General features: G+C 36.9%; 1 protein-coding gene across 2 annotated transcripts; it reads left to right on the forward strand.

Moving 5' to 3' along the window:
- The first annotated feature begins 1,129 nt into the window (after positions 1-1,129).
- On the forward strand, positions 1,130-26,102 carry LOC109087123 (SNF-related serine/threonine-protein kinase-like). Of its 2 annotated transcripts, none has more exons than XM_042752767.1 (6): positions 1,130-1,262; positions 11,599-12,276; positions 21,189-21,330; positions 23,810-24,022; positions 24,133-24,249; positions 24,394-26,102. In XM_042752767.1, exons 2-6 carry the CDS (start codon positions 11,688-11,690, stop codon positions 25,562-25,564), a joined length of 2,232 nt encoding a protein of 743 aa, XP_042608701.1. In that variant the 5' UTR covers positions 1,130-1,262; positions 11,599-11,687; the 3' UTR covers positions 25,565-26,102. The 2 variants fall into 2 exon arrangements, with proteins under 2 accessions (XP_042608701.1, XP_042608700.1); XM_042752766.1 differs by lacking the exon at positions 1,130-1,262 and adding an exon at positions 4,449-4,702.
- The last annotated feature ends 445 nt before the right edge of the window (positions 26,103-26,547 follow it).

Genomic DNA, 26,547 nt, shown 5'->3' on the forward strand with positions numbered 1-26,547 from the left:
TTACTGAGCCGTCACACAAAGACGCTTCTACCCACGAAAACCAGCCTCCTACAACCAAAGATTCAGAATTCTTTGAAAGAATTGATAACAAATCAACAACGGCAACAAACATACTACGACAGATCAGCCAAAGACTTAGACACACTAAAACGAGGTGACCCTGTCAGAATACAACCATTTGAGCCTCATAAGATCTGGAGAAAGGGGACGGTGGTGGAGCCCATTGAATCAAGATCGTACAATGTTCAGTTGGAGTCTGGAGGTGTTATAAGGAGGAACAGGAGACATCTCCGAAGGGACCAGGGAATGACCCTCAGAGTCTCCAACCAAACAGAGACTGTTGTTGCTGACAATACAGAACATGCAGGAACTGCAGATGCTCAATCACAAACATTCAACAATGTGGAAAATCAGATGCAGAACACCAAAACAGACAGACATCCCAGCATCTAATGTCACGAAAGCAGGGCGATTGATAAAGAAACCGCAATACTTAAAAGACTATATCACAAGTTAAAAAAATTAAAAAAAAAAAAAAAAAAAGAAGAAGAGAAGAAGAAATGTGAAACTGTACTAAGGAAATGTGATATTAATATACAGAAGTTATAAGGAAATTTATTTTTGTTCGTATCAGAAATCAAGAGCTGTTCAGAATGCTAGTTACATGTAGCAAAAAAAAAAAAAAAAAAAAAAAAAATAAAAAAAAAAAAAAAAAAGAGAAAGGATGTGACAATAGGAACAATTGTTGTATGTTTGTTGTAGTGGGGAACCAGAAGAGGGAAGCACGCTATGGGTAAACGCATGTGGAAATGAGTGTAGAGGCTTTCAAGTTTATTAAAAGAAAGTCAAGTTAGTTGCAGAAGTCTGTCTTTATTGAATAGAGATGACACTTAAAACAAGAAGTAGTGAAAATTAAGTTTCTCATGAATTATGAATGGGCCCAGATAGTCGATTTAATATTTTACTCACCGCTTTTAATGATCGACTGAGACGCTGCAGTCGGTTTATTTGTAGCTGTGGGAGGAGCTACTGCTGCACTGTTTGCATATGATTAAGAGGCATATGACACTCAGGTATGGAAGTGAAATCTCACCTGTGCACAGACTCATCCCTGCCGTGCTGTTCTCTGACAGCTGAGCCCACAGACACCCCTTCATCTCCGCTAACAGAGCGAAACGCTGAAATGACCCGCTTGACGGCTCCAGCCTAGAATAACCCATGAGAGAAATATACAGAATCTTTACAGGACTCTCTGCTGACACGTAAGTAAATAAATATATATATATATATATATATATATATATAATATATATATATATATATATATATATATATATATATATAAAATTTGTAATATTTATTTGAAAATTTAGTTATTTTTATAATAAATTGATATAATATTATAATATATTAAATATTTATTGTACTTTATTATCCGCGTGAACAGACTGTAGCCCTTGGTGACCACGTCTTTATTCTATCTCTAAGAATTATGTAACAATAAACAGGAATAATCCCAGATTTACCTGAGTAGAATATGTCCTGCACCTCCTGCAAATAAACGGCAGCAGTGGAGAAGAGAAGCGTAGGGCTTGCCTGAGCAAGGTCATTTTCTACTCCTTACAAAAGTTACAAAATAACTAAGCTTTTATACACAGAGTCAGTTGTTTAATTTATATAAAATTTTCTTCCGGATCAGTATAACGTAATACGTTTATTTTCTAGTCTCAGGAATGTTCTATTACGTTTTCAGACGTGATAAAGTACTGTACATGCGACAATACTATATAAACCTCCGAATTTTTGCAATGTCGTTGAAAAGTTATTAGAGAAGCCACAAGGTGGCAGTACTACATCACACAGGAAGTACTCTGTTTTGACAATTCAGTAGACATCAGCATCATGTACACAGTTTGTCCAAAAATGAAATAATGCAATACAGATACTTATTTTTTAAGAATTTCTCAGTTTATTTTATTTTGTTAGGCTACTTATTATAAAATGTTATAAAACAATAACTGTTTCTGCTTTTGTCTTCCAATATAAAACTAATAGGCCTACTCTGATGCACCATTTCATAAGCTAATCAAAATTAAAAACACGTCCCAAGACTTAAGAAGACTATAATTAGTTTTGAAATTAAACTCCATTTTGAACTTGAAGATTTTTTTCTTTGCTTATGCAATAAAATGAACAAAAATAGGCCACATGGGAAGCTGTCATTGTTCGAACCAGCATTTTTGACAGGTAATATAAATTCACAATCATACCCATATGATGAAATTGTGCAAGAGTGTCCATGTATTTCAAACTAGAAATGCCCCCAGGTACTGTAAGGTTGAGTTAAATCAGTTCAGTTGACCTTTATTAATTTGTCAGTGTATGTTTGAATTTACATATTAATGCACCCTCATATGCAAGTCTAGATGAAAATCCGGTGGGCTTTGCAACCTGCGTAGATCGGGCTGACAAGTTACGCCATTGGTTCCCATAGTAACCACCAGTGTGTTCTCCGCCATGTACGAACGTCATTTGTTCCCCATGGGCAGAGTCTGTCTTTCTCTCCTCTTAATAGTTACATTGTGCCTGTGTTGACTAACACAGATGAAAGCGTACACTCATTGCAAAGAACTTCCAACTTGATCATCGTCAAACCTGTTTCTAATAAAACCCCCATGGATGTGGTTTGACCAACGCTTATTCTTGACGTAGTAAATATGTAGAGATGAACAATGCAAGTAAACTGAGTTAACGGAAGGGCTTGTGTTATTCATTGTATGTTATTTTCTGATTGTTTAAATGTGACTCAGACAGAGTGTTTTGATGACAACACAGTCTCCTTGACTCCAGTGTTTTGAGGATGTCAGTCAGTCAGCTTTGGCGTAGAAAGGAAGTGAGTGAACGGAATCTTGATCAATTGCCCCAGTCTTCTGGAATCTTAAGAATGTCTTCTGATCTGGCTTGTATACAGTATCTGCCACATTAACCTTCATGACCTGTTGAGACTGATTCTACGTCTGGAGTCCCAGACATCGCAGTGATGTAAAAATAATAATAGTAATTCCCAAATGAACCTCTTATTTCCCCCTTTAAAATCTTTTAATATACTACTCTGACCTCATAAAAACCCATTCAGCCGCTGTTATTAAAACTTTTAACTTTGTTGTATCACAAAGTTGCCATGCACTTCTGAGAAGTGCATTGGGCAAACATAGTGACCTGATGGGTTTTCTGAGAAGCTCCATAAATCTGCACTGTAAAATGCTACTAATTTTAGCAAATAAGATGGTAAAAGTGCCAGTCATTGGGTTAACTGTAAGTTACCTTACCAAATACAGAAAATGTATATCTTTTCAAAGTAAAGTATAATTAAAAACTATATGAAATGCCTTATTTATAGAGAATTTAATTATAATTAAATATTTTGCTGTTTTAAGTGAAAAATAAGTAATGTATTATTTATAGATATTTTAATTGTATTTTTTTTTTTTGATTTTTTTATAGAAATGTATTTGTAGAAATGGGATAAATTAGAGTATTTTAATTATTGTGGGTTAGTGTTTTTTTTATTTTTTTTTGGATTTTGTTATTTTATTTTTTTTGAAATGTTTATGTAGAAATGGGAACTGACAGACTGAGGGACATGGAATACTTTCAAAATAAACAGTGTATTTTTAAAATATCATTACAATTTAAAAATTAAATGACTGTTGAAATTAAAACAGCTAGTTTCAATAACATTTTGATTTCTGTGATGCATCCTGTGTTTGGGATGATTGTTTGTTTTAGGCTTTATTCATTTATTTATTTATTCAAAAATAAACAGTGAAATATTGCTGCGTAATATTTTTGTGGAAACGGTAATAAATTTTAGTGATAGATTCACTGATGATTAGAAAGAACACCATTTAGAGTTTTTGTTTTTCTTTTAAGATTTTTTTTTTTATTTTTTTTTATTTTTTGTCATTTTTGCCTTTATTAGGATAATACAGATCAGAACTGACAGGAAGTGAAGTGGGAGTGAGGTACATGTAGTAGGGGGCGGGATTGGGAAAAGTCCTTGGATTCGAACTCGGGACACCCAACAGCATTTTTTAACATTTTATAGTTTGACAAACTTGCAACAGCCATATTTTACTGCAAGCTTAACAAAAACTATTTCATTCTTCAGTTGCTTTCGCAATTTGCCTGCACCCTGCATGTTCATTACAGGCATTTTAAGAATGCTCAGACTGCAAAAGTGAGTCGGTTTATTTGCATATACATTCTGACATTAAAGTGATCCAGACCGCACATAAATGAGCGGAATGTCAGTCCGAGTGCTGGTTTTCCATTCGGTCCCTTCACCTCATTATAGTCAGTTGCATAATAGTGTTCTTGAGACTTCAGAAACATTTCGTGTGGCCCAGCCTCAACTCTCTCTCCCTCACTCACTCTAGCTGGAATGCATTGACGTCAGAGGAGGGAGAGCGCTCGAGCGCTAGAGCACTGCGGAGCGACGCGCGCACCACTACATGCCTCGTCCTGGTCGGACAGCGGGCATCATTTATTAATAAAAACAACAGTGAGCGGACGTTTGAAGACGTTAGGGAGCGAATTTTTTGTTTAGCCTCCAGAAAAATACGCGAGGGAAGCTGAGAATATTTCCAACGGATGCTTGTTTACATATAGACGCCTGAAACGCTGCGTATCACTTTATATGGTAAGTTATTATAGAATACAAATGCGTTTGATGTATTTAACTAGCCTATTTGTTGAATACTGAAGTCGTCCTTAGTGATTTATATGTAGGATGTAAATGCAGGGTTTAATTCCATTGAGTTTCATTTTGGATTATTGAAAGCGTGCCAGAGTATAATAGTTTGATGTTATTGTTTGTGTTATGGTTAATAATGGATATTTTAATTATTTTATGTATGTAGTTATTGTTTGAAATGTGTCATTTTATATAGTAGGCAGGTTATTTTTGGTATTAGAGAGACTGAATGATAAAGATGAGTTTGATCTGGCTGGCAGACAAACATTGGGTTAGAGGCATTGCATTGTGCTGGCCTGCATCTCGGTTCTCTCTCTCCTTCACACACACTCATTATGGAAGTCACCCTATCCTCTGCTCTATGTAGTCCTAGCCCTGGAGACATCCAGGGGCATCTGACAGCATGGCACACAGCAGGTAAGAGAAAGAAAACCAGACAGAGACAGACAAGAACAGAGAACCAGAAAGGGTTGGATTGGTTTTTCTTTCTTTCTTTTTTTTTATATTATTAATCTAGTATGTCTGTTTTTGTTTTACAAGTTGATTGCATGCAGCAAAACTGCAAATGCTTTGGTAATATGAATGTACAAAGATTTGCCATGACAATAAAACACATCAAAATAGAAAATGGTCTAAACTAAGGTCATGGAAATTTGAATGAATTTTAAGGTCATTAGTAAATTTCTTTAACTTTTCACTCACAAAGAGCATTTCATAGTTTAAGAAATATGAATTGTATATTTACAGTTAATTATATACGTTTAATAATTTTAATATGTATGTAAAATATGTATTATATATTTTATGTGCTAAAATACATATAGTTCTATATCCATGTAGCTCATGAAGTATTTAAATGTATAAATTGCATTTATTATATTTTCTATTATATTTTTATTAAATATTAGCTATAATGCATAATATATTTCTAGTTTATGAAATATCAAAATATAATAAAAATACATTCATGATACATACACATTTCTTTCATTAGCATTTTCATTATTTTAGAAGTATTTCATGAGCTAGAAATATGTAAAATTGTAGTGTATATATTTCTAGTTCTTGAAATATTGAAATTTGTGTGTTTGCTATAATATATATATTTATTCAAATTTTATGAGCTAGAAATTGTTCCATAAGTGTGGGAATCCTGTGACAATGAAAACTGATAAATAACAAAGATGCATTGAGGAGCCGAGTTGTTAGTGTTGAACTGAGAGGTTTTGTGGAATTGAAATGGAATACTAGGTGAAATTCTTAGTAATACGATCCAAAGGACGCTGGGTAAAGCCATTAGACTGTTATCTATATGGTCTTCCATGCATCATTGTAAATACTTGAGTGTGTGAATATATAACATGCAGCCAAAGTCCTAGACTCAGCAGTGTGTTTGTTTGTGTGCACATGCATGTGTGTGAGCATATGTGCAAGAATATGGTGTGTGCGAGTGCTGGCAAACTACCAAGTTTGTGGGTTTCATAGTGATTTTTTTGTGCCTCAGATTAAAAAGGAGAAGACGTGTGCGTGTGTGTGTCACAGTAGTGTCCTAAGACACAACAGCTCTATCACAAGGCATGCCTGATGGAATCATGACAAGAGGGGAGTGCAGGTCACCTAGATCAAGTTTCACCTACATTATAGAGACCAACTTTCTTCCAATTCCAATCATATATTATAAAGTCACCACATGGGCTTTGTACTTAAATGAAACAACCTCAGTGTCTGCTGCCTATATAGACGGCTACTTTCTAGCATCCTGTTAGCCATGTAACCTCATAAGTGACAAATTTGTAACATTCTACATCAGCAACAAATTGCGCACTATAGACTTGACTTGCCTTTTTTTCAGTAGAGTTTTCCATTAGCATTAGCAAAGCTAAATGCGATATTCTAAGCACTGTCCACAAATATTAGGTAAGAAAATTATATTTATAAATAATTTCCATCATAATTATAAAACAAATAAAATAATAATAAATGTGAAAAATAACCTAGAGATTTTTTTTTTTAATTAACTTTAGCTTATTTATAGACTTATTTATAGAAAGACGTCAAATGGTCGGCTCAGTGGTCAAATGTGTCCGTCCAGACCAGTGGAATACAACAAATATGTTTTAAAATTAACATTTCTCACATTGTACTCAATCTTCAAGCTAATTGCAAAGCACTCTGGTATTGCTTTCCCAGATTCTACACTTCCTTTGAATTTGGACTAAATTTGGTAACTTATGCTACATTCATGCCATGTTGTAATTAATCACCGTAATTTCGAGAAGACAACATGTGATGTTCTACTCAGTTCACCCACTCAGACTCGGAATTATGCGTAACACTATCAACACCTAAATAGGCTGAATCTGTTTTCACCTGTTTTCACCTCATCTTGTATCACCTGTGGCCGCCAGGTGATACAAGTTGTAGCTATCAGAGAATTCCCAGTTTATTAGGTGTAATTACAGGTGTAGATACCTACCTTTTTAGAACAGTCAGGAATGTGCCCTTAAATTCCCAGTTTATTAGGTGTAATTACAGGTGTAGATACCTACCTTTTTAGAACAATGCATTTTTTGTAGTGCATGCATTGGTTTTAGTTTGACTGGGTCGGCGTTAGCTTAGCAGCACAATGAATGGAATCCTTTGTTGCCAGCTAGCAGGCCTGAGTAAAAGTGATCAAAAAATTAAAAAAAACCCACCTAATTACTTCTTGTGGCCTGCGTATTCACAACGAGTACAAATATCCAGATTAACACTAATTTCCTAGGCAGATATTGACTTGGGACTATATTATGCGGAAGCACAGGCGAAGCACTGCTGCTTAGGGCGAAGCACTGCTACTTCGGCGCAGAGATATCACGCAACACATGACGAAGCCGAAGACCACTCGGTGCAGGTAGCCCTAATGTTCTTCTTCTTCTTCTTCTGTTTTTTTGACGCTGTTTGCACGCTGTGGTATGTTGACGGAAGTCGTGGGATTTCATGTGTTGCGTGATATCTCTGCGCCGAAGTAGCAGTGCTTCGCCTGTGCTTCCCCATAATATAGTCCCAAGTCAATATCTGCCTAGGAAAATTGCCTAGTGTTTAATCTGGATCGCTATTTGTACTCGTTGTGAATACGCAGGCCACAGAGTGAAGTAATTAGGTGTGGGTTTTTTTAATTTTTTGATCACTTTTTTAAGGCCATGCTAGCTGGCAACAAAGGATTCCATTCATTGTGCTAACTAAGCTAACGCCGACCCAGTGCATGCACTGACACAAAAATGCATTTTATTAAATGTAGGAAATAATGTGAATAAGCCCTATTCAAAAAACGGTGGAGTGTTCCTGTAATTACAGGTGTAGATACCTACCTTTTTAGAACAGTCAGGAATGTGCCCTTAAAATACTCCCCCAGTATGCGTGGATTATTTCATATTTGTACTCACGGGAGAACCTCTCACAAAAAATTTCGACCCAATTCACAACACCTGCATATGCACATGAATTTGTTCTTGATTTTGTTATTTTAAATGAGTGACCGCGTGTCTGAGATTTGTCATTTGCATAAAACCCGCCCAAACCATTTCCATTTAAGGGCTTTCCGAAGAACCTTTCGTTTACTGCATTTAATGACCAGTAAACGTATGACGCTTTGTAAAAATCTAAATATCTATATATAAAATTTCAAAGTCTAAGGGTATGTTTTTTGGCATACATGTCCTGTAAAATTTTTCTTAATTTACAATAAATTTTTAAAATTAGTTTCAAAAATTATTGAATGAAAACTATTCGTGAATCATGGTTTGTCGGTACGCAGATTGTAAAAATGACCGTACGTAGATTTCAGACCCACTCTCTATGTTGGTGCTAGTATATGTACTTTCCTGATAGACCAGAGGTTTAAATGTTTTACCGTTTGTGCAAGTGTACATGTTAATGCACTCTGAACAGCAGGCACGCAAGCTCCCACTGCGCCACGCTGACCTCATAGCCATGAATGTTGCATGATGGGAACATGGGGCGATGAGATCATATCTAAAGGAAACCCCATTATATTCTCCCCAACTCTGCATCTCTTTCACATCTCTTCACATTGCTCGTCCATCAGACCTCCCTCCTCCAAAAAGGAAAGCGGGATGACTCATCCTTTCACACCTCTCCCCTGGTGCCTCCTGACAGCCCCGTGTACGGGTTTGTGTGTCTTGTATCGGCGTACAAATGAGTCGGGGTCTGTTTTCTTGCCTTTGATGCTCGTGCAGCGGACAGACAAAAGATATCACCCGCACCCAGCGTCTCAGGCAGCAGACATTTTCTTGCAGAAATGCTGAGCCTGCTGGATTCCCATCTCCTCGACGTGCGAGTTCCTCGCTCGCAGGAAGGCGAGGAAATGCCATGTCTGCGTATGTTAGCATGTATGCGTCTTGTGCAACTGTGAGAGTCGTCCTAAACTACGGATGCTGGGTGTCTGCCTGAACACTATCAGAAGGAAGCACCATGTGTGCTCCCTGCTCCCTTTAGGAAATACTGCCATGCTTTGTAAATGATAGAGCTGAACATGGAAAGGGTGGACAGCCCTATCCTTCCTCAATATGGAGGCCAACCGGTCTTTGTTACATTCTTGTACTCTGTTTTTGCTCTTTCATTTGTCATCTAGCTCTGTTTTTCTTTCGGTCTCAACCACTAAATAAATACATCTCACAAAAGGCAACGAAACATCAAAGTTTTGCTCAGCAGTGTGTCAGAAGCAGGAAGCTCTGAATTAGACACAACCCAACATGTGAATAATTCACCCCAAAATGAAAATTCAGTCATTTAAATCACCCTCATGGAATTACAAACCTACTTTTCTTTCTTTCGGGAAACGCAAAAGAAAATGTTATGAAGAATGTTCACGCTGCTCTTTTCCATAAAATGAAGGTTTTCTTTTTTCAGTGAGCTGTTGCTTTAAAAACACAACATATCACATGCAGGTTTCTTAAACCAAATGTGTATGTGGGGCATAAATATTTGCATATGTGAGATATTCGTGAATATTAACATTTTTGTGTAATTGTGTACCGATCGACCACAAACCCTCAGTCCATCAGGGCATGTTATTATTAGCAGCATTGATTTCAACAGACAAGAAAAGCTCTGAGTACACTTCATTTTCATGTGTGTGCTTGAGTGTGAGCATGCATCATTGTTATTACAGTATTATTTATGCACTATTATAGTATTTATTAATTTTTTTTTAGTTTTAAAAATATGTAATTTGAACAATTTATTTCAGTTTTAATTAGTTCAGTGCTTATTATTATTATTATTTTTATTTTTACTTATTTTCAGTTGGATGCAAAGTCAAAATTTCACCTAACTGTATATTTATATATATGTGTGTATATATATTTAAAAAAAAATTGTTTTGGTTTTAATTTTAGTTAACAATAACATGGGCATCATAGCAGCAGTAGCCTGCTCAACCTCTATTATTGGTCATTAACTATTCAGATCCTTTCATCAAACCACACACACACATCGCTCACACCCCCTAATAAAGATATCGTATTACAGGTATTGATCTACACCATTTGTGCTATGCATCTGTCACCTGACTCCTCTGACGCTAGGTCCCAAAATGCACTCCTCTCCTCTCACTCCCCTCTTTTTCCACTCCTCTCTTTGTGTCCAATCCATCAGAGCATATTTATCTGTAAGTTTTTTTTTTTGTGTGTGTTCCCTCAATTATCTCTATGAGAGTTTATTTTATTTTATTTTATTCTGTTTTGTGTTCTTTTTTTTGGGAGGGGGGTTATTTTAGTTTCTTTTGCTTTTATTTTTATTTTTTGTGCTTTTTGTGTGTTTGTTTCGTTTGTTTTTGTTTATTTTCTTGTGCTGCAGTGTCTCTTTTTGGGGGGGGGTTGTTTTGTTTCGTTTTGTTTGCTTGGATTTTAACTTATTGTGTTTAAATTTCCTTAAATTCTTAAATTTGCATGTATATCAACTGTTTAAATAAAATGTTTCTTCATTACAAATGTTTGCCAATTGCATGATACAATGAAATTACAAAAGATTTGTCTAATTCAATAGGTGACATCAAAATTAATGTCATGCAATTTCAGCACTGAATGGGTTTTGTCTTAGCATGCATTATAGGTTCGGCTGAATTTGTAGTAGACAGCCATATTCGTGCTTGGGCATGCAGTTATTGTCCCTCCCTATAAGTCTGATAATAGAGGATGTTAAGTAACAGGGTGGGTTTGTTTGGAGTTCTTAGTAATAGTAACTACTGTTGCTAAGTAACTGTTGTACTACGAAGTAAGCGCTCTGTGTCCATAATAGTCATTTGATTCTGAGACAATTGTGTTTGGGGGGGGGGGGGGGGGGGGCGTTAGCGAAAGATTTTAAGATCAGTGTCTGGCATTCTTACAGGCAAATACCAATAGACCTCGTCTTTTCTTGAGCAAACACTTAAGATCAGTATATAAACCTGTTAGACAGCTTACCTTGTGCTCACACACTCGCCTTCTCCTCTACAGTAATGCTGCGTATGTGAAAGTCAAGTGCAGTTCGCCTCTATATGTAGAGCACTACATCCCCTCTACTTAAAGATTCCTAAAAGGGTTTTCCAGCCTGATGCCATACGGAAAACTTTTACCGTTCTATTAAGCCGTACCACACAAGTGAGAGTGCTGTTTTATGGTTATTAACACATTCCTGTGCAGTTGCTTGGGTGGTTTTTAAGGTGTTCTTGTCTTAGCAAGTATCATTACTTAGATAAATTTCACAGTACATGAGGTAAAATGTCATTATATCTAAGTCTAGTTCTAATATTTATACAGTGTTGTTTCTTCACTATCTGTATCTTTTTTGTTTTTCCACAGGTGATGTCTCAGTAGAGCTCCAGTTTCCTTTAGCTCCCTCTGGTAAGAGAGCCCAATCCTTCAACTGAACCTCCACTGCTTGATCCAAAATGGCTGCCACCAAAAGCGGTTATGAGGGCAAGATAGCCGGCTTATACGACCTAGACCGCACACTGGGCAAAGGCCATTTTGCTGTGGTCAAACTAGCCCGTCATGTGTTCACAGGCCAATTAGTAGCAGTCAAAGTCATCGACAAGACAAAACTTGATGACTTAGCAACTGGCCACTTGCTTCAAGAAGTCCGCTGCATGAAACTTGTCCAGCACCCCAACGTAGTTCGACTGTATGAGGTTATCGATACACAGACCAAGCTGTATCTCATTCTAGAGTTGGGCGACGGAGGTGACATGTACGATTACATCTTGCGTCACGAAGGCGGAGTGGCCGAAGACATGGCGAAAGTGCACTTTGCGCAGATCATTCAAGCGATATCCTACTGCCATCGTCTGCACGTTGTCCACAGGGATCTGAAGCCAGAGAATGTGGTGTTCTTCAGGCAGCAGGGGACAGTGAAGCTGACAGATTTCGGCTTCAGTAACCACTTTCAGCCAGGGACCATGTTGATGACCAGCTGTGGTTCACTAGCATACTCCGCCCCAGAAATACTGCTAGGCGAAGAGTATGACGCTCCAGCAGTGGGTAAGTGAAAAAACTGTCTTTTTTGCACCTCCTACAAATTCTTCTATCACAGTTTTTCTTCTTCTGTCTGTTTCCAAGTGTGTTGTTTCATTCAGCCAGTCAATCAGAATGCATTTAAAATCCCTGATAAACACATTTGAGCAAATTCCCATTCAGAATCACCCACAAGATCGAAAGATTCATAGATTCTGAAGATTCATAGATTTTAAGAATGAAAGATTTGTAGTCTCAAGTGTTCATAGATTTAAAGAGATAGTTCATCCAATAATGAAAATTACCCAATGATTTACTTGCTACAACCCATCCTAGGTATATGACTTTCTTCCTTCACACAAATACAATCAGAGTTAAGTTTAAAAAATGTCCTTTCTCTTCCCAGCTTAATGATTTTCAAAGATTCATAGTTTTTAAGATTTCAAACATTGAAAGATTGATGGATTTAAGATTCTAATCATTTTTTTTAAATCCTAAAGATTCATAGATTCTTAAAATTCATAATTTCAAAGATTTGTAGATTTTAAGATTCCAAAGATTAGCAATTTCTTTTCTATATATACAGTATATGTTTGCAAGTGTGTCCTTTTATTCAGTCAAGCAGTCTTCAGTAGAGGGCTAAATTCTGTTCTTTCGGACACTTAATTTACATGCAGCGCAGTCAAACTAATCTGCCAAGGGATTAAATCGCAGAGGCGCATGGTCCTGCACATCAGACTCTATGTCTGTGTCACAAGATCACCGGGATGCCTCGCTTTCCTCCAGTTGATCCTCCTCTCTCCTCTCCCCTTATGCCTCTTATGGGTTTAATCGCTGCCATTTGCCGAGCCCAAATCTTCTACTGAATGAACAGCACATCTGTGCTCTAGCAGGGGTCAATCTAGGAGATTTGTGTCAGGTCAGACCTAAACATGACTCAATTGACAGCAATCAGAGTCCCTGCAGAAAATTCTCATTGAATATCCAGAAAATTAAGGGTAGTGAAATGGATTCCAAACACCATTGACATTAAGTCCATTAAAACCCCATATTATCAGACCACAGTGATGTATAGAATGTTTTTGCTGCCTGTTGTACATTTTTCTGTTGTGTCAGGCAGTGCTTTGGTCTGGGACTTTCTTGTTGAAAATTGTTTGGAGGATGAATGTGGCTAGCCATGAACTCACGTTCCTTCTATCCATCATCCATTCCATTGTTCAGACCCAGTCACCTTATTAAGCTCCGGAGACTCAATGTACAGCAAAAGAGAGGGGGAGAAATGAGAAGAAAGCAGATTTAGAGAGAGAGAGAGAGAGAGAGAGAGATTCAATGAGAGAGAGACTGGGGCAAGCAGAGAGACAGACTTTAGAGGACACTTGAGCTTAACATTGACTCAGACAGAAGGATGAAGAGTAACAGGACTGACAACAAATTGTTCTCTCTCTCTTTCTTGTTGTTGTCTTGTTCCAGTTCAGAGGAGCTTTCTAGAAGCACAGATATTAGCTAAGCACAGACTCTGTACTGTTCCATTTCACAGCTCTGAGATTCTAAGATTCAAATGATTATAAAGACTCTAAGATTCCGAAGATTCCAGTGATTCCGAGATTCCAAACATTCCAAGATTGCAAATATTCCAAACAATCTTTAGAATTCCAAGATTCTAAACAATTTGAAGATTACAAAATTCCATTTCAAAGAACTGAATATTTATAGATTCACAGATTCTGAAGATTCTAATAATTGTAATAATTCTGAAGATTTATTGTCAAAATAGATTCAAAGATTCATACATTTTAAAGATTATAAAAAAAGGTACAGTTTAAGATTCCAAAGATTGAAAGATTCATAGTTTTTTTAAAGATTCTAAAAATTCTCATTGATTCATCATGCTTCATAGTTTTAACATGGATTCAGAAATTCTAAAGATTCATAATTTCAAAGATTAAGGTTTTAAAAATACAAGGGCTGAAAGGATTCATACAGTGTATTTATAGATTCATGGATTAAAATATTAAAATCACAGATTCTAAAGATCTGAAGATTCTCATCTAGAGATTCTAAAGATTCATAGTTTGCAAGATTCACAGTTTACAAAAATTTGTATAAATTCATAGATTAAAATTTTTATATATTCACAGATTCGAAAGGTTCTAAAGATTTAAAGATTCAAAATTGATTCAAAGAGTCAGATTCTAGAGATTTATAGTTTAAAAGATTCATAGACTTAAGATTTTAAAGATCTAATGATTTATAGATTTAAAATAGACATTCATGATATTTTCAAAAGTGACTAGTTGTTAAGTTGCCCGAATGACTAGTTGACTTAGTTTGGTCTTAGTGAAAATTGAAATAATTAGGCCAATTTTGGGTTTTCCTGACCCTGATCTGTTGTGTTTCTTAGGGCACATTCATACAACTCAAGTTCTTGTTCAAAAATAGTTGGAGTGCAACAGAATAGAACAGAATGTAGGGATCTAGGGATGTGTTTTGCTAACTATTTTTAGCTTGGCACACTGTATTAAAAACACAACGCTCATGACGAACAATGAAGCTGGAGACTCATTTTTGACAGATACAGAGAAGGAGAGGTGGAGAGCATGAAAGACAGACAGACTTTAGAGGACACTTGAGCTTAACGTTGTGACACAGACCGGAGGATGAAGACTTACAGGGCTGACACTAAACCCGTCTGTCTCTCTTGCTGTCTCTCTCTTGTCTAGGGAGAATCTAGGGATTTCTAGAGCACAGATGTGTGCAGAGCTGCCATGTGTGCCCTTCCGCTCCTCTGCTCTGACATTATTAATATCATATTTGTATGATATTTTCTGCCAGAGCATCATGTGAGGATGGGACAGTAATGCCAGGATTAGATCTGCACAAAGTGGGTCAGTCTCTGCTGAGACCCAGCAAAGCGTGCAAAGGAGGCTATACTGGCATACTAGAAGCGTGTGAACCTGAGGGCTTGTCTCACCTCTCTCCAAGCGAAATCTATCCACGGTAGCCTAGAACTAGAGCAGATAAGGGCTGAGTAGTCACGCATTACAGATGTTTAACTTACTGGGTCAATCAAAAGGAACAGTAAACATGCATATAAATGCAATGGAGAAGCTTTCCTATAGCTGTAGTTTAGCAGTTAGCATATAAGCCTGAATACATTGAGTCATTCTGGTGAAACAAGCTCATTTGACTCCCAATGGTTCCTGACACCGTATAATTCATGGTTTTTGAAGATGAGAGCATGTCGCACAACTTGCCCATGTTAGCATCTGGCTAATTTAGCTAGCTTCTCAGGTAAAATACTGTAGAATTGGACGCATATCGTTTGTAGGGCTACACAATTATTCAGAATAAATCACAGCAATAAGCTATAGCATAATTTTGAAATTTGACAGCTCATGGTATGCCGTTTTTAGTCTCTCGGTTCACAGTAAATGCTGCTTCACATGAACTTTATCTGTGCATCCGCTCTGAGTTTAGATCCCTTGTGCATTTGAGACCACAACATGTGTTGACCATCTTCTTAAACTTGAAGCAAATCAGAAAGTCTTGTTGTCAACAAAAGAGCAGTCTCTGTGCGGTTTTCCGGCCAAAAAAAAAAGCTTCATGATATAATGTTTGAAAATGAAGAAATTCATGAGAAAGCCGTAAATACTTTTACATTGCACTATAAAATAAACACTATTTTAATTAAAACATATAATTATTAATATTATAATAAAAAATTAAAAGTGAAATATTGACATTTATTATTTCAACAATAATACATTTACATTTACGCATTAAGCAGACGCTTTTATCCAAAGCGACTTACAGTGCATTCAGGATAACATTTTTTTATCTAATATGTGTTCCCTGCGAACCCACACCCTCTTGCCCCGTAACGCAATGCTCTACCACTGAGCCACAGGAACATAATAATAAAAAACAAAAAAGAATATAAAAATAATAAATGATTAATAATAATAGGTCTAGGTCTTTGTCATCAGTGACAACAGATATGAGAAGTGTTTTATCGTCCCTTTTGATACTTTTATTTTTCTATTATAAAATGCAAATTAGCAACTTACTTGGAAGTGCCTAATGACATTTGGCTAGCACCAAAAATAGAGACTTAATCAAAAACATCCCGAGCTGTTATGTTTTTACATTTCATGTGCTAGTCTGCTTGCTTGTGAAGGCATGGGAATGCCCGTCGTCTGACACTGTGGCCCGCTGCCTGGTGGCTTAATCAGCTCCTGAAGTTTTCTGGGCACAGGCTGGCATCTGAAACTTCATCTGGAAAGCCTTCTTGTCTAGCAGTTCTAGGTCAAGCTGATGCCATTAACCTCAGTAGCAGGAGAGAGAGAGCTGGGAAAGAGTAGAACACCTCTCTGATATCTAATATTTGAACGAGTGAACAGAGAAGGGTCCCGTTTCCACTGTATGTGTGTGCAAATATTTCCTTTATTCTTTTTGTTTTTTTTGTTTTTTTGTGCATGCCTGAGCCTGAGCCAGTGTGTGTGTGGACGGCTGAATATTCATTAACTCAATGAGAGGTTTTATACATAGTCAGTAATCAGCTGCTCGGCTCTAATCCACTAACAAGAGTTAAGTCACTCAGTGCCAGCTCACACACACACACACACACACACACACACACACACACACATCTAAGCTGTAATTGGTACTCTATTCAAAACACAACATTTGAATGCATACAGGTTTTGTAGGGACCAAATGTCCTCACATTTTCATGAGGAAAATGGTTTGATAAAAATAATAAATATGTTAAAAAATAAATAAAATGCAGAAAATATGTGTGACGGGTAGGTTTAGGGTTAGAAAATATCTAGCTCTTTGCAAAAACAATAGAAGTCAATGGAAAGGCATCACCGTGTGCGTGTGTGTGTGTTTGTGTGAAGCAGCTCAGTGTCACTGGGATTCAGGTTGTCGACACTGCTGATCAGAGATGTTCTGAGATAGATAAGCTGGGAGAGACAAGGACATTTTACAAATACAAACAAACACACACACACACACACACACACACACTTCACTGATAACACATACCTTCTCCAACATGCAGTCTTACTCTGCATTAGTCATTTGTAATGTTACAAAAGATTTCTGTTTCAAATAAATGCTGTTCTGAATTTTCTATTTAGGAAAGAAACCAGAAAAAAATGTATGTAAATTTTCCTATTTTCACAAAAATATTAAGCAATAATATTACGTTTTCCACATTGATAATATTAAGAAAAGTTTCAAATCAAGCAAATCAGCGTATTAGAATGATTTCTGAAGGTGTGATCATTGTAGACTGGAGTAATGATGCTGAAAATCCAGCTTTGACATCACAGGAATAAACTACATTTTAAAATAAATCAAAATAGAAAATTTTGAAATTGTAGTAATTTTTCATAATTTTCCTATTTTTGCTGTATTTTTGATCAAATAAATGCAGCCTTGGTGAGCAAAAGAAACATCTTTCATGAAAAAGACATGAAAAGTCTTACCGAAAAAAAAAAAAGAATGGTAATGTAATTTTCTTAGATTCTAGATGTCCGAATATTCTAAAAAAAAAAAATCAGTTGATTTCAATATAAGGATTTCAAAATTATTAAAGATTTAAAGTTTCAAAATTCAAGATTCTATAGATTAAAAAAAAAACAAAAAACCTAGGATTCCATATTGGAGATAATTTTCAAAGATTTTAAACATTCTAAAGATAAGATTCTAAAATTCAAAACAGTGCATTTCTACTATTATTTTATATCTCCAGTACTATAGGCTATAGATTTTATATAGATATAGAGATTCTGCTGTCTACTATAATTGGGATCCTTAGAATCCTAGAATCTTAGAATCTGTTCAAACCCTCAAGTCTCGAGACATTTCACACAGTTGTCACATTATGTAACCTCAACACAGATCGACACACAGCAGTTCCTTGTTTGCCTTCATTGTGTTTAATGTGTTTTGTGTAAACTGTAGTCACATGGCACTCACACACAGAGAGGTGTGCAGATGGAACAAGATATAATATATTAATAACTCATTTCTGCCACCTCCACACATAACATTATTTGTCAAGGCGGGTTTTCTTACAAGAAACAATTTCATATGTTATATTTGTGATGGATAAATGCTAAAGATAGTTTAATTAAGAAAATCTGTTGAGTACTAAAATTAAGGTTTAGATATAATATTAATGCACTTATTTAATCAAGGATCTCATGATTTTTATGCAGTTTTAACCTATAGAACAGGGCTTTTCAATTAGTTTCATTTGAGGGCCAGATTATCGAATTTAAAATTTGAAGGGGGCCAAGGAGGTTAGGGCCATCCCGATCTTTTCATGTTTCAAATTGAAATTAAATATACATATTCAGAAGTAAAATTAATTAATATTACCAACATCAATGTCTATGCAAGGTTAACATTTGTGTTGCCTGTCAATCAAAAAAAAAAAACTGATTAATCACACATTTTCTGTAATTAATCGTGACTAATTGATTATTAATATATTGTCTTAATTTTTGAATCTTTATTCAAGCTACAAAAGTTAATCAGCAACTTACACAGTCGAGTGATTTCTCTTTTACTTTTCCGTGATTTCCATCAATGACAGATTTCAGCAAGTTTCCATTTAACGCTGCGCTCTCTTTAAAATCTGACGTGCATGATGCATATCTGACATATATCCGGTTTTCTCACAACTCTTTACGATTATTTTGGACTTTATAACTCATTTAATGCCATGTTTACTAAATCACTCGCCAAAACTAATTGTGTGTTTTTTGTCGTTTGAATTGCTACTGGCGCTTGTGTAGCGCTCATGTTTGTCTGTATGTATCTGTGGAGGAACACACAGTACAGAGAGCAGAAGAGAGGGCTTATTGTTAGAGCAGTTAAAGACACTGCTTGGACAATGCTGTCTCTCTGGACTGTCTCTCACGCTGATCCTTTGCTCTGTTTCACACAGTAGATGCTCTTTCACACAGAATTTATCCTCAAACACACACACACTGAGAACAGCATGTCAGATTTGAAGCTGTTGTTTAAATGGGAAAGTTCAAGAAATCACAAAAAGCCATTTGCTCCACGCTATATTTTATTTATTCATATTTAAAATATTAATATACACTTAATATTTTTTAATTGTGAAACTGTTATAAATATTGGATCCTCTATGAATCGTTATAGCCATGGATGTAATCACATCTTATGTAAAGTAGTGATAGATGTGAACATTTGCATTTGAATGGAATGTAGTGTACATGTGTGTTTTTAGAGACTTCACATTGCCTAGTGAATGATGACGTCAATATAATTCATGATTTAAAAAGTGGATGGAGGAACTGAATTATTCAACGCACTGAAGAAGGCCAAGAGCCGAAACACTTTTGTTTTGTCCTGTTGGTGATAAATCTAAAATAAAGCGTTAAAAGAAGACTCAAGTGTTTTGTTTTATTTAGTACTATATTATTATTATTGTTGTTATTATTTAAAAGATACATAATTGAATAATATATAATTTAATGTTTTAATCTTGAGTGTTATTAATGATCATTAATGATAATAATAATAAATGTAACACGTTAATAGTGTAAATGTATTTAGTTTTATTAGTAACTATGATGATGATGATGAAGTAATCAAGGTGGGTCATAAGTGATTATTATTATTAATTAAAATAAAATTGTTAGTTGAATAAAAAAAATACCTGAAATAAACTAAGTGCAAACTAGATAAGGTTTTTGAATATATTTTATTTAAGCACTAAAATAACTCAAACTAAATAAACTAATATCAGAGGATCTAATTTTTCCATTCATCCTCTGGCCTTTTCTGAGTTTCTGCATTCACCAAAATGAAACTCCAAGAATATCACGGCCGTATTTAACTGCTGGTCAGGTCAGCGCACTAGACCAAAACTATAAATGAGCGCATTCTCAGTACTCTTTCCTTTTGAAAATCCAAGGTTAAATCAAATGTTATGAATCTGAAATAAGTGATCTAACCAAAGAAATCTAAACCGATCCTATTATTTTAAAAGAGAAAAGCTTAGACCTCTCACCCATATGTACGTGCCACCCCCCACAACACACACTCTATACATATCACACAAGTAAAAAAAAAGTAAAAGAGGAAGTTTGTATTCTTGGAATGCCACGGTGGAAAAGTACGCCACTAAAACAAACACGTCTATTGTGGGACTCGCTCGCCCCCTCTCTTACTTTTCTCTCTTTTTCATGTCCTGTTAACTTCTTGTTCTTGGTTCATGATGTTCTGTTAGACTTCCTGGGATCCTTGGTTGACAGAGTTGGATGGGGAAACAATTTCAGGGTCATTTTGGTCAGAAACCCATCTTTATGGTCTAGAATGGTGATTAATGATTAGTTAAGTGAGTTAATTATTGTCTGAGGACATACATTGAATCTGTTGAAGGGGTTAAGGCTGGTTTTATTAACGTTTTAGTTTCACTTAACCTCTCTTCGTGTATTAGTTAGTTTTGATAATGTGAGCATGTGTCACATGAGGACCATGTTGGATAAAAACCATTGACATGTTTCTTCCTCTTTTCTGTACAAATCCTATTACACTTCTCTCTAGGGGTGTAAATATTTGATTTGGTTATAATTGTATCTCAAAATCATAGTGATATAGCACTAATATTAATATAAATATGAATAGATATTTAAATATAAAGACATACTTAAAGTCATTATATTATATTATATTATATTATATTATATTATATTATATTATATTATATTATATTATATTTATATTATATTATAATTATATTATAATATTATTATATTATTAATTGTATTTATTATATTATATTAGTCTACTTTTTTCCAGAATTTGGATCCTGGACTGCATGTAAAACAAATAAATGTTGCAAATAAATAAGAGATATTTGAGTTCAAGTCTGTTATTGTGTCTTTCAGATATCTGGTCACTGGGTGTGATCCTCTACATGTTAGTCTGTGGACACCCACCCTTTCAAGAGGCCAATGACAGCGAGACCCTCATCATGATCATGGACTGTCGCTACACTGTGCCAAACCACGTCTCTCCAGAATGCAAAGAGTACGTATGTCATCTGAGCTTTGATTTTCCTCAGACTCACACAACTAATAACATTTTTCGTATGTCATCTGAGCTTTGATTTTCCTCAGACTCACACAACTAATAACATTTTTCAGATTTAATCCAGAAGGCTGGAGGTTATTGTGCATTTACATAACATTTTTCAGATTTAATCCAGAAGGCTGGAGGTTATTGTGCATTTACTTACTAATTGCATTAAATATAAGACTTGTTTACCGACAACATATTTTGTTTTTATGAACCTCATTCCATTTATGCATAAAACAAGAAAAAACATTTGGGGTATGAATTTTATTTAAGACTTGTTATTTGGAAACAAGTTACAACAATGTTATCTTAAGCAATTTTGCTTCTGACATAAATGAAACTTGTTTTAATGTATTCACCAGGAAACACGACAGAAATAGATGTTTTTGTGTTAATATCTAAATAGTCTTCTCTTCAGCATGACAGTAGTTGGGCATTATGTAACACGTTTTATTAAACCTGCTGAGTGTTTTCTTTAGGGTCAGCAGATGTCATTTATCAATGGTCTTTTCTTTCCATGCTGGTGCTGTTGAGTTCACTATTTCTGGAAACCAATATAACCAAGGACATGACTTTGGTAAAACCCTTTCCACAAAGACCTGATCTGATGCATGCCCACATAAACATGCTTGAGTAAATAGACTAGTTTTTAAGATGTCCTTGACAGCCGTGTGCCAATGGAACAGTATTTTGTTGTGGTGTTTTTTTTCTCTCTCTGAGAACTGGCAGGATGTAGTTTCTCATAGCCTCTCAAACACCACTCCCTCGCACTCCAGTTAATACCACTTTCATGCTAAACTTCATACCTACATGTAGACCGCAGCCCATCTGAGCATACTGTACTTTATCTGTTTACACTGGCTTGTGCCAGCCAATCACAAGTTGTGATTCTCTAAATGACGCTTGAGCAAGCAATTTAAGGCTTCTGTTTGGTTTGGCAATTGTTCTTGGAGGTTAGATTTAGGAGCAAGTTATGACAGAAACACAGAATTTCCATCCTTGGGCCAGGTGACGGATAATGAAAGTGACGGGTCATGGCAACTCCCTCATTTTTTTTTTTCTTTTCATAAGGGCTTTAACTAGATTTTCCAGATTGATTAGACGCTTGACTTCTTAACTTAGCTTTAGTATATTATTTGAATCATAATGTTGTAATGCTCTTAAGAAGGCTTAGGCATGATTTGGTATTTGGATTTGAATTGAAATATATATATCACAATTTTTGGGATATACTTTAATTTACTACAGTCCACCGAAAACATTTATTAAATATAAAATTTTCATTCATGCAGAAAAAAAAGTATTACTAAAAACACAAATTTCTTGTAATTCCATTTATGTGTAAACTTTAATCATAACATACAAAACATTCTCAATACACTTCTAAATGGCTCACAAGCCTGCTTTTAAGTGTGTTCACTGCAGCTCTATAGTGACCAGTTTTTACACAAGGCTACCTTTTGTCAGAGTGAAGTTATTTTTAAGTGGGTTTATTCCAGGCTGTTTGTTGTCAGAACATTCCCAAAGCAACAGCTCTCAGGCTTGAGTTTAGGTCTGAATCAGTCAGTTGTGTAAGAGAGTGTGTACGAGTGTGTGTTAGACATCTGGGCTTGGCTGCACAGCCAAACATAGTGACTGATCTCCACCACAATCAAAAGCTTCCTTTATTGGGAAGGGTTTTCTTAGAGGAGAACACTTGAGTCTTCAGGCAGACTTTCATCTTGCTGTTCACCTTTTTTTTCCCGCCCTTCCTCGCGGCTATTTAAGGGCTTGAGGTTAAATACACCAAGAGACTCAAGGCCAATTGAGCATGTGGGATTATAAACACAAGTACTCAGAGAGAGATCTAAAAAACACACTTGGAAATGGAAAATATCTCCCCCTGCTGGTCATCCATGTGAGATGCACCTTTCAGAAATGTGTGCCAGTACCGCAGTGAAATAAAACACTCAAATGCCTTGAATAAACAAGCTGGGTGCAGTGCATTCTCACATACACACACAAGCTTGGATCGCAAGAGTTCCAACCAATTCCGTATTCTTTCCGTTCGCCTCACTGAAGCACCAATTCTCTGCAGGTGTTCATGAATATTAATCAGCAGCAAGATAAGCACTTCCTTTTCATTCCGTCTCCTCTGATGGCAAGATGCGCCTATGCAATCATCGCCTGTCAGCTAGGCGGAGAATATTTATTAAGATTGCTAGAAAAGGAAAGTATGAAAATTGTAACTAGAGTGAGACCGAAATGAAGTGAGATGGAGGCAAGAGTGATGAAGGGTGACAAAATCAAGCCTGTTTGAGAAGATGGGATATTTCTTATTTCTTTTTTCCCCCGACAGAAGGTCATGTCTGATGTTCTCGTTCTGCTCTGGTAAAAAACTAATAACAATCTCTCATCATTCTCTCCTCTTATTTTCCCTTTTTTCTATCAGTTTGATTTCACGTATGCTACAGAGGGATCCGGCTAAACGAGCATCTCTGACAGAGATAGAGGGCCACCCTTGGTTGCAGGGTGTTGACCCTTCGCCTGCCGGGTACACAGCTGCCCCGCTCACCTCCCACCGCAGTTTGTTACCCGAGGAGCACGAGTTCATACTGCAGGCCATGACGAGTGGCAGCATTGCTGACCGAGATGCCATTCAGGAGTGGGTATCTCTTTATTCTTCTTGGATATTTTCTTTTGGTCTCAGAATAGCCTGGCCTCTTCAGAGTTGCATTAAGTAAGTTGTTTATACAAATGCATATTTTGTGATAGAGCACTGGAGGCTGACAGATATAACCACATCACAGCCACGTACTACTTGCTTGGAGAACGACTCCTTCGAGAAAAGCAAGAGCAGTCAAGTCTCTCTCCTGAACAAAGACATACACAGTAAGTCCCAGTATTCTTAAACATATCATAGATCATTTTGAATCTGAAGGTGTTTTATCCTCTTGGGCGGTAGAGATAATCTTACCACATAACCCTTGGTACGCAGGTTCCTAATACTGAGTACTGTTGTTGGCTCTGTTACAGGAGACCCATGTCAGAACCACTGGACTTGGTGAGCCAAGCTCCCCAGACAGATACACTAAGAGGAACACCTCTGGGTCCCTTAGTGCCTCTCGGTTCTCTGTCTTCTGGCTATGTCCGACGTGGTGTGAGTGAATCCGGGGACCTGCTGGCTCCCAAACCCAACCGTCATGACAACTCCTTCAGTGACTTTTGCAGCACGGCTCCCTGCTTGAGCCTCGGTCTGCGCCCTCTACCTCCGGACCAACCTACTGTCAAGAGCCTTGGAGCCTTACAGCAGATCTGCGAGGAAGAAGAGGATGAGGATGATGAAAACGAGCAGAACAGGGATGAGATTAAACTTGAGGTGGCACCACTTCCTTCAACGGATCTCTCGTTGAAACCCTCTAGGACATCTTTGCAATCAGAGACTCAGAGGAGAACAGGGAGGCCGTCTTGTAAAGTGATGGGAAACTGTGAAACGCTGGCTGAGGAGGGGGAACTTGAGGAAGGGTCGGAAATCACGGAAGAGCAGAAGAAGCCTTCGGATTCAGTATCTAACATCACTTCTGGCACCATAGAACATCAAGGACAGATGCCCCCAAACTCTGAAGCCCATGTGAAAGAGTTAAAGCACACAGAGCAACCAGGTAGAGAAAGGGACATGGGTGTTTTCACCCACCTTAGCTTGTCTTTAGATGAGCAAGAAGGAGAACAAATTCAAGGTCCAAATATAGATGAACCTCCACCACCTCCCAGACTAGATGTTGTTCAGTGCTGCTGGGGACAGTGTGAACCTTCGAAGGACACGCTAGAAAACAACAATAACACTCTAGCCAAATCTCGACTGCTTGAAGTTGGGGTGGTGTCAACCCCTTGTGGTTCCCCGAGGTCCCTGCCAAGGAACCACTGTGTGGACCTGGGTCCTGATGGGGTGGAGATGCGTAAGACTGCGGGTGGAGTCGAGAAACCTGAGGAGGTACAGCCTAAACCACAAAAGGGCCTCCAGGGAACCAGGGACACAAATACTGACCCTGCTATCCGGGCTGATCCCAACAAGGTCAAGAACGTAAACTTGCGAGAACGTCTGCTGCAGTTCCCTCTCTGTGAAAAAGCCTTGTCCTTCAACATCCAGCCCACTTCTAAAGAGAAGCTCCTCCCATTTGCACAGTACAACTGTTGCCATGTGTTGTAGAGGTTGTATCCAGAGATCAAGGAACAAACTGATACCAACCGAAACCTTCCAACCTCTACAACTCTGGAGTTGTTCAGACAATTAAAGAAAATGTGTGTCTCACCTCATACTGTAACCTCAGAGGTGCTTTTCCACACAATCTACTTATTGTATATCTTTATTTTTTTTCCCAACCCAGCATTCCTTGCTGCTTTCCTGTAAAACAGTTAACCTCTTGGCAATGCTGTGTATACCTGTATCTACTGACACTGCTCACTATATTCTGTGCTATCTCAGAGACTTTCATTAGAAATATTGTATGTCTTGCTAGCGTAGGAGCTTTAATTCAATAACTTCTCATTTTGCACTGTAAAATCTTTACTACAATAAGAGTTCCACCGAGTTTAGTCATATCACTTAGCGAGTGGGTGAAGACCATGCTTCAGAGCAACACATAATAAGCCAACACAAGAACAGACAATGAACAATCACAACAGTGGATGTTTAGATTTAAGAACTAGCTGTCCAGTCAGTTTAGTAGTCCTGACGTTTTTGGTTTTTGTTTTTTTTTTTTTTTTAGTTTTGTGTGAGGCTGTGGTGTTATGTCAAAACTTGTAAGAAGTTGCATGCTGTGGCTTTGTTGTTTTTCCCCACACCACTGTATCATGCTAGCATCTTTAGCCTCAGGCAGTGGAACAGGAAGCAGAACTCTTTGCCACACTGATAGCGAACAGTGACAGTCTGGGTGCATGGTTATGAGAGCATGCTAAATCAAAACAGCTTAGCATAGCATTAGCATTTTGTGAGCAAGGGACTGACCAGGGAAAGATGCTAAGTATATCTTGTTTATTTTCAAAAAAATAAGAAGAGGGCTCAAACAGAGATTAATCAGAGAGATTATGACGAGACACTTTTTGTGAAATATACATAATATTACACAAAACAGAAGACTGGTCTTCCTGGAGCTATATTTTACAGTTTGTTTTAAAACTGCTAATTCTTGG

The sequence above is a fragment of the Cyprinus carpio genome, chromosome B25 (genome assembly GCF_018340385.1).
Source record: "Cyprinus carpio isolate SPL01 chromosome B25, ASM1834038v1, whole genome shotgun sequence".
Taxonomy (NCBI): Eukaryota; Metazoa; Chordata; class Actinopteri; order Cypriniformes; family Cyprinidae; genus Cyprinus; species Cyprinus carpio.